Below are 9,191 nucleotides of genomic sequence, written 5' to 3'. Positions count from 1 at the left end.
CCATCGTTGTGATATGATGTCTGACTATACTTGTGAGGGCCTCCCTGGAAGGTCAAGGCTGGTATCGTGGATCTGTGTCAGGGTTTTTCATGCAGTCTGGGCTTAGATAAATTATATGAAAAGGTATTTAAGAAGAAATTTCTATAAACAATGCTGGGTTATACAATTGAATGTACATATCAAATTTGCTATGGTGTTTTCTAAGTTTGCTTTTTTGTTGTTGTTGTTTAGATTGTAGGTTCAATAGAATGCAGATACTTCTATAAAAATACATTTTATTTACAAAATGGACCACAGTATAAAAGGATAAATGGCTTACTTTACTTATTTTGGGGGATCATCTTATTACTTACAGCACTAAAAGCAGATAAATAAAATCAAACACTAGTTCCCCTGCCCGGAGTCAACGAACCATGAAAAACAAATGTGGGCCACATGAGACAACAAGCCAGTCACCCTGTTACTTTCCTGTCCTTGGTGAGCCTCTTGGAAAGGGCATCTATCACACTATGTCACCTCTCAGCTCCTCGAGAACCAGAGTTGAAAATGACTCAAGTTTAAAGGGAAAGTTCTTGCCTGCAACAGTATGAGGGAGCTGGACCAGCGGATCCAGGTCACAGCCCCAGCTCGTTTCCCTCCAGAACTGCCTCTGCATTCCTGAGGCCAGAGATTCCAGAGACATGCTGACAGCCTTTCACACCGTTCCCCAGATGGCTGGTGCTGGGAGCCAAACTGAAGGACTGTAGGATCTCAGGGAGTGAAAGCGGCTCAGAGGTCCCGTTCAGAACTTCTGTAAGAATTTGAGGACAAGATCCCGCAGTCGCACCCTCAGCATCTCGTCATTGTCACAAATGATGTGGGTTGAATCTTCTTCAATTTGGATGAGTGTCTCAGCTTCCTGGAGCAGAACAATATGGCCCTTGGCTGTGTCTTCCACCTTAATATCACTGAAGCCATGCTGCTCCAGGAGAAAGAAAAAAAGGAGAGGAGAATGGCAACTCTGAAAGCAGGGCTGACTGCAAAGGAAGGAGGATCTAAAAATGACACTTCCTAGACCTGCCTGAACTCCAGGAAGTGCATTTTTGCATTCCTCAGTACAACTCTTTATTAACAAGGCTGACATGGCAACAGAATTGTATACTTTACAAAAGACCCCAACATGCAAAATCTCATGAAAACATCACAATTTCCACAACCCATTTAGGTTTTTGTAAGTGACTTGAGCAGATCCAGGTCCCCGTGTTCCAGAGTCTGGGAGGCCAGACTATTCTGGGCCTCAGCACCTGCCCCCAGCCCTGGTAAAGAGGCTGCAACCTAAGTCTCAGCTGTTGTGAGCTCCCAGAAAATGCTCTTCACCACGGCATGATACCACTGACCTTGGGATTTGGCAAATCCCTTTCAGAGGGAAGGAGATAAGGCAGCAGGACTATTCTCTCTCCAGCTGTCTCTAATGCTAAATATGGAATTTTCTTACAAATCAAGTATAAATTAGAAAAAGAAGTGGAAAGACAGATGTGCCTGGAAGGGACACAAAACAGGTAAAGAGCACCTCTCAGGGAGCCTGTCCTGTGCACTGAGCTCTGGCCTACGCTTGGACAGGTACCGAGATTTCTCCTGCAATGAAGAGAGGAGTCAGATGGGCAGTGGGGAACTCAGCAGGGACCAGGGTCTGTTTGTGGATCAGCCAGACAGGGAAAGCAAGTCATTTCCAAGTGCTTCAAAAAGAAGTCAGACTTGAGGCCCAGGGACCAGAAACCCTGTAATGTCACATGGAAGGAGGGGCCAATAGGATCATCTATGGACACGTGAGAGGGCTGGTTCAGGAACATCAAAAGCTGAACACAGAAAACCAAACCTGCTCCAGAGGAAGCCTTTACTTTTTAAGGCTGGAAAAGTTGGCAACTGAGATATTTAGTTTCAACTAAAGGGGGAATCACTCACTGCAGTTAACGCAGTTCTCTTAAGAAGTGGGCACAGCACCGTCTTGAAGCAGTCCCCCTTCCTAGCAAGCACTCTATAAATTTTAATGCTAACAGTGATTGCTGAAGTCCTGTGACTGAAGCTAAAATTACAAAAACTTTCAGTTTTTTTTTCTTTTAATTATAGACAAGAACTCTATTCTTTGGGAGAAGCAGCCATGGGGGCTCAGTGGGTAGATGGCTGCTGGGACAGTAAACAGGCAAGTGTGCTCCCACATGACTAACCCTATTTACCTTCCTCTGATCCTATCTGTGAAGTCCTGGAACTGATTCCCAATTCCTAGGGACCTAGCATTGTTGATCCCCTCCCCTGACACACCAAATCCTCACATTCGCATAGAGACCTGATCTGCGTGGATACCCAGTGGTCCTTCTGTGGAGAAGTGTGGCTCCAGCAGGTACAGACCCTTCTGTACTCTGGCCTTTCCTAGCCTGCACCACTTGTCACACCTGTTTTTGAAGATGGGCTTTTTCTCAGTCTAGTGCCTGTGCCAAGTGGGCTTTGGAGAGGCATTCTGCTAGCTCCCTAGGACTGGACGGAAGGACAGGACTGGCAGTGAGAAGCAACTCGGAGCTACCTGGAGAAGGCAGGCATTCTGTTGGCTCAGCTCTGTAAACCCTTTGCTGGTTCTGTCCCATGACCTGACCCTGCACCAGGCTGACATTAGAAGACAGCAGCTCTTGGACAGTGGGGACTCAGTGGAAATGGAGCAACAGACAGCAGGCCCCCACATTCAGCCTGGCATTTGCTCACCTTCTCCAGCGTCTGCACAAACTGCTCTACAGGGATGGAGCCGCTCAGCAGAGGCTTCAGCACCTGGCAGTCTGGAACATCCTCACTCACCCGCTGCTTTCTCTTTTTGCCGCTGGTGGGCTGGGCAGGCCTGGGAGGGGGCTAGGGCAGGAAAGGAAGCACAGGGCTCACTGAGCTCCTCCTCCTAAGTCATCTGTTTTTTTCTGTCCTGCAGAAGCTTCTCCTCTGATGCAGAGGTAGAGGGGCACCTTTGACCTGGAGTTACCAGTGGTATGAAAACTAGCTGGCACCCGAGTCCAGGCTGTCAGCTGGGGCTCCATTTGAGCTAATGCAAAACCATCCACATGGGATCAACAGCTTGTGTGCCCCTTAACAAAATTAACTTTTAAATTTCTCATCAATTCAATAGTTGCTGAGTAAATTCCTCGTGATACATTGTTGGCAGGGACAGTGGCTAAGGACACTGGCTGGAGGGTCTGATGTAGCTTTGTCACTTTGCGGTAGAAACTTTTGTTCAAGAATCTGAAGGTCAGATAAACTGCCTATAAAATGAGAATTTTAAGGGGATTTGCGGAATATGAATAAAGACAATGTGTGTTAAGGACACAGGTCAGTCGCTAACATTTTAAGTGGCAACTATCAGCCCATGATACAGGGGCACAAAGGTAACAGTTCAAGGTGGAAAGGAATTCTAAAGAGACAAGTGCTGCCAACCTGTGCCAGGCCCAGGCCTTCAGTTTGAAGGGAGTGCCTGCACCTGCTACTTTTCAGTCTTCCTTCAGCACCCACTCGGCCATGCAGCGGGCAGCGCTTAACCAACACTCATCTGAGGAATGGACAGAAGTTTGGGAGTGATGCTGATACTTCCAGAGCTGTGGCTGCCACTTAGGACAATGTGTGGCTTCATCTTCAGTAAAACAGTCTCTCATCTCTCTGAGGCATGTGGTCAGAGAAATAAGTAGCAAAGAACTTAAAAAAAATTTTTTTTATGTATGTGTGTGTGTGTATAAAATTTTTAGTTGTTGATGAACTTTATTTATTTATATGTGGTGCTGAGAATCGAACCCAGTGCCTCACACATGCTAGGCAAGTGCTCTACCTCTGAGCCACGACCCCAGCCCACAAATAATTTTTAATAAGTGCCTTCTTTGCTTCAAATATGCATTAATATGCTTCTGCTGCTTTGGGAAATGTTATCTAGGGAGCTCACTCAGATGCTGGGATCTTCCTGAAGAGAGGGTCTAGCTCCCCCTACCCAGCTCCCCACCTGCCCGAGGTACCTGAAGCACGTGCTTGTTATCTTTAGTGTGCAGCACAGCTGAGACGGTTGCCAAGGAGATGCCAGGCTTGATTTCCATGGGCACCAGGGAGTCTGCGAGCTGAAAGCAAATGTGGAGTTTCAGGTGGGCTCCCTGAGTGGGAGGGTAGAGGGTGCTGAGTTGAGGTGTCCAAAGTCTGGAGTGAGGAGGCCACAGGGTTTTGGCCCCACCATCCTGGTAGAGAGTTATCCAAGAGGCTCTGTGCATACTCTTGCTCTGCTCAGCCTGGTGGAAAGGGTACCAAATCACCCAGGAGGCTGAACCCCTAACGATGACCATTTTCTTTTTTGAATTCTTATTTACATCGCTGCAGTCTAAAATGACCAAATAACTTTTGAGGAAGAAAGAAGGTAAAAATTATTGCAAATTTAAAACATCAGCTCCAGAAATATCAGGACTTCTTATTTTCTCAAAGAAGGCTGCCCTCGAATGAATCACACATTCCAATTTAAACATGACTACGAAGTTTCCCTCATTAATGTCCATTTCAAAAGCAAAACAAATCTCTGTAGCAAGTTGGGTTGAGAACTTTTCCATTAATCAAAGAAATACAATTTAAATGAGACATCATGTGGGGTGTGGTTGTGCATGCCTATAATCCCTGACTATTCAGGAGGCTGAGGCAGAAGGGTGGCAAGTTTGTAAGTTCAAGGCCAGCCCCCCACAATTTAGTAAGACCCTGTCTTGGGGAGGGGGAAAAGGGGTTAGGGATGCAGCTCACATGTAAAGGCCCTGGGTTCAATCCCCAGCACCAGGGAGGGGGGTGACATAAAAATGTCCTTGTGTAACTAGAAGAGACCTGATACTGGCAGGGAAGCATTAAAGAGCACTGTCCCCAACCCTCTTGGGGAGTATGAATGGTCTCATTCTGTCTAAAGGACCAGCTGGCAATACATGATCTGGAGCTGTAAACATGTTCATAAACTTTGACCTAGAAATTCTAATTCCAGAAAAATTTCCTAAGGAAATATATATGGACAAAGATTTATGCAAAAGGATTTTCCTGAAAATGTTTATAATATAGAAAACTCCAAAATGATAAATACCCACTAGTAAATGAACAGTTAAATATAGTATGATACAAGTGTGACAGATCACCATGTAGCCATTAAAACTGAAGCTTTTGGAATAACCTTAATGACATACTTAGGGTCAGGTGAAAAAGCCTCTGAGGCACGGCACCACCACACACTCAACCCTTAAACGAATATCGAGCAGATAGATAGCCAATAGCAGTCATCCCAAGCCGTCGGGGCTTGTTTTTATGTCTTTGTTCTTATAATGTTAACATATCATGGGTTTGCATTATTTTTAAATGAAATGATCATATTTTTAAATGTCTTATTTTAAATTTATAATATGTTAAGTGTCAATAGCTATTTATCCTCACAATCAAAGTTCCTGGGGTCCTAAGTTTTAAGGAGTGTTGAGACCAAAAAGTTTGAGGCCTGCTGGCCTAGCTACAGTGTTAAAATCTAAATGTAGGCCTTCAATCCCAGGCACTGTCAGATACCAGACAAAAATAATCCAATGTGCCCAGGACAGTGTCTTTCATTTTATCATGATGAGAAAAATATAGTAAAAACTAAAATAATAAAAATACATTAAATCACCATAAAATTAGAAGTGGAAATGGTTAGCTCAACTTTTACATTAAAAACAAACCTAAAACTTGGCCTTTTTGGAGTGGGGAACCTGCTTTCAACTCTCCCCCAGTCATAAAAAACAATGTATTATCAGTGCCAAATTACTAAACAAGAAGAATTCAATGTAGATGATATTAACCTAACGGATTGGGCACCTAGGAATCTAAACCAAAGAAATAGCCTTGATCTTAAAGTTCCAGTTGAGGTGCTCAGGAGGACAGCTGTGGAGGCTGCCCTGCAGGGGGATGGACTTGGTACCCAGAGAGCCGGGGGGGAGGGGGGGTGGCACTCACCAGACACTGAACTAGTCACCCTGGCACCTCCCTCATGAATGAGCTATGATTAGAAACTGCTTAGCCAGTTAAGAGAGGAGGTGCTTAGTCAAAACTAGTCTGAGTTGAATTCCCAAGTTCCAACTAAAAAAATATTTTTCCTTTAAAAAGAATCATTAGACTACAAATATTTGACCTTCAATGTAGTCAGCTTGAGCAGCTGTATGTCTCATATACACACACACACACACATACACACATATGTGTGTCTTTCTAGAAGTTGATAGTTTAACATGTCTTTGACTTCTCCTTTTAAAAATCTTTATACCAAGTATAAGAAAATTGATCTCATTGCTTTGAAATTAAAATTTGGTTTGTGCCATTTCACCAAACTTGATTTACTTCACATTGATCACTAGACATAATTACAAATAACTCCTGTTGAAAAATTGTTTTCAGCAGTCAAATCCCTCTTACAAGGACAAAGATTCACCAAGCGTGACAGCATGTGCAGTAGAGTGCTACGGGCCCTGCTACATGTCAGGAGACCCACTGCAGGCCAGGGGCCCTGTCCTCACCTGTCGGCCCTCCAGCCGGACTCGCTGCAGCTGCCTACACACACACTGCTGGAGCACCGGCCTGGGAGGATGCCCTCCCAAGGAACTGCAGCAGACAACAGTGGCAATTAAATGTGAGGATTATCTGCTTATTCTTAATAAAAAACAAATGGCTCGCATTTAAAAACTAGTTTTGTGCTACTGAATCAATTTTATCTAAATTAATTATTAAAACTGGTTTGGTTCTTTTTTATCTATTGTTCTTAATTAAGAAAACAACTCTGGTTAATTCTGGAAAGGATTCAATGTACTAGGACTGGATCCACACCAGCCTCGTCAGGGCCATGGGAAAAAAAAAAAAAAAAAACATTTAGGACCTTGATATCATCCAAGATCGGATACTGTTTCTGAAACTCAAAACTCAAAAAGAATTTTGGCCCCACTGGTTTTAACAATGTTTCCCTATTTCTCTTTAATATCTGTTAAAAACACCTTCAAGTTGTCCTAAGAGGCAAAAGGAAGCCAGAAACAGCCTCCAACCATGCTCCTGGCTGTCACCTTGGGAGGGGTCATTAGCCTGTACTGCCTTCCTCTCAGATGAGTCACTTAAACACAACATACTCATGTACAATATGCCTTTTGTTTTTTCGCTGTTAAAGCAGAAGTAAGATTTCAAAGAATTGCATCTGCAGACATTGACAGAGCGGAACCTTTACATTATACTACAATGGATACAAATAATAAGTGTACACCTCTTCTTTTCGGGTCTTATCTCCTCCATCTCTGAGTGCAGTGAAACCTGTCCCTGACTCAGTGTGATCCAGAAACAATGGAAAACCAACTATAAGGTAGTTAAGGACAGAGCAGGCACCAGCATTTCCTTTCCCCAGTGCTGACCCCTGACTAGGCCTGCGGGCACCAACGAGAGGCCCTGATAATCCCACCTTTCTTCCCAGCTGCTGAGGAGGCTTTGTACTTTTCTTTGGTTTGTTCACATTTGACATAAACCCAAAAGGCAGCCAACTCTAGGACAATTCTTTCAGAGGCTCAAGTGGGAAACCTGAATTTAACCATGAGAAAAAGAACAGCTCACCTCCGGCATGATTTCGATCTTCTCATATCGACGTTTGAAGGGCAGGGCGAGAACGTCGGCCCGACGGTAGGACATGGCTGGGGGCTGGCAGTCGATCATGAGGTCCACCCTGTGTGACTGGGCTGGGGGCGGCTGGGTGTACTGCTCAGGGCAGACCACATGCAGGGGCTGAGGACCAACAGAGCAGGGTCACGGGAGAAGGCAGAGGAGGCCATGAACAGCGCAACCCACTCAGGAGGCCCATTCCTTGCCCAGCTTTCCAGATGCTCAGGCCTGCTGCTTTCAGGCCACAGAATTTCATCTTCTCAAACCCAACTAACTGGCAGGAGGAGATGAGAGTGGTGTGGGGAAAGTAGAACCACCATTTCAGAGAAAGCTGAGCTGCCAGCTGTGCCCAGGGGTAAAGGACTGATGCCTCAGTTTGCATTATTTTCCCACTATATTTAAGTAATTTTCATGGTGACATCCATGTGTCTACTGCCAACTGGTTACTAAGCTCATTGAGGTCATGTTCTTCCTCCCACACGTCAGCTCCTAAAAAACTGTTTTCATGCTGGTTCGGTTCTGGGTTTGGAGTTTCTTAAGTTACCTGCAGGTCAGAAGTTATTAGGCAGTAGACACTGTGAAGGTCACGTGCTCAACTGTATATGACAATGAATCAAGATGAGACTATTAAAAAAAAGTCTCGTTCTCTTGAGAGAAAAACATAAACCAATGTTTATTCTGGACAAATAACACAACTGTAAACAAATGGTGGCAATCCACAGGTCGCTGTGTTGTCCCTGCTTCCTCTCAAGAGTTTGGACTAAGCCACAGGTCCTTGAAGAATAAGAATTTCCAAAAGGTTGAACTGGTTTGGACTCAGCACAGCACTTTTTCTTTTGAGCAAATACTTCGTCAAACTGCCCTTTGCTTTTCCTCCTGACCAGAAGGTAACTTGGTCTCAAAGCTCTGACTCCACAATCATAGCCTAAGGACTTCTTCCAGGGTTGTTTCTTCTGAACTAGAGGTCAGCTGGTCTGTCCTACAGGGTCTCCCCTGGCAAGTCTCACCAGGCGCCCCACTCCCAACTGCCAAAAGACTGACTGTCGCGGTGCACTGACTTTGCTTCTCTGCTCCCCCTACTCCCAACTACCTCTTCCCTTTCTCTAGGACAGAAAATGCAAAACAAAAACAAACAAAACAACAAAACCCACACAAAACCAAACCAACACTGTATGGTAATGTGTAACAAGGGTCCAATATACATTTCAATTAAACTGTTTAATAAGTATATTTCTGTTTTTAAAATTTATTTTAAACTTACTGAAAATACTTCTAGAATGACTTTTGAGAGGTGGAACAAGTAGCTTTTTTTGGTTTTTGTTTTTGTTTTCCCTCTTCCTGTGGCGATGGAGATCAAACCCAGGGCCTCATACATACTAAGCGAGCACTTTACTGCTCACCTGCAACCCAGCCTTTTACATTTTATTTTAAGACAGGGTCTTGATAAATTATCCAGGTTGGTCTTGAACTTTCCTTCCTCCTGCTCAGCCTCCTGAGTGGCTGGGATTACAGGTATGTGCCACTGT

At 44.5% G+C, this 9,191-nt stretch overlaps 1 protein-coding gene across 3 annotated transcripts in view; it reads right to left on the bottom strand.

Moving 5' to 3' along the window:
- Nucleotides 1-300: 300 nt before the first annotated feature.
- Ints9 (integrator complex subunit 9) overlaps nt 301-9,191 on the bottom strand; it is a 105,561-nt gene continuing 96,670 nt past the window's right edge. For all 3 annotated transcript variants that reach the window (XM_047550572.1, XM_047550574.1, XM_047550573.1), the window contains 4 exons: nt 7,621-7,788; nt 4,014-4,112; nt 2,734-2,874; nt 301-958 (listed from right to left, as the gene is read on the bottom strand). In XM_047550572.1, the coding sequence (XP_047406528.1) occupies nt 782-958; nt 2,734-2,874; nt 4,014-4,112; nt 7,621-7,788 (585 nt within the window). In that variant the 3' untranslated portion in view covers nt 301-781. The remainder of the gene's footprint in view (nt 959-2,733; nt 2,875-4,013; nt 4,113-7,620; nt 7,789-9,191) is intronic.

Source organism: Sciurus carolinensis, chromosome 4 (genome assembly GCF_902686445.1).
Source record: "Sciurus carolinensis chromosome 4, mSciCar1.2, whole genome shotgun sequence".
In the NCBI taxonomy this organism is placed as follows: domain Eukaryota; kingdom Metazoa; phylum Chordata; class Mammalia; order Rodentia; family Sciuridae; genus Sciurus; species Sciurus carolinensis.
The sequence above is the reverse complement of the archived record's forward strand: the minus strand, read 5'-3'. Positions and strand labels throughout refer to the sequence as shown.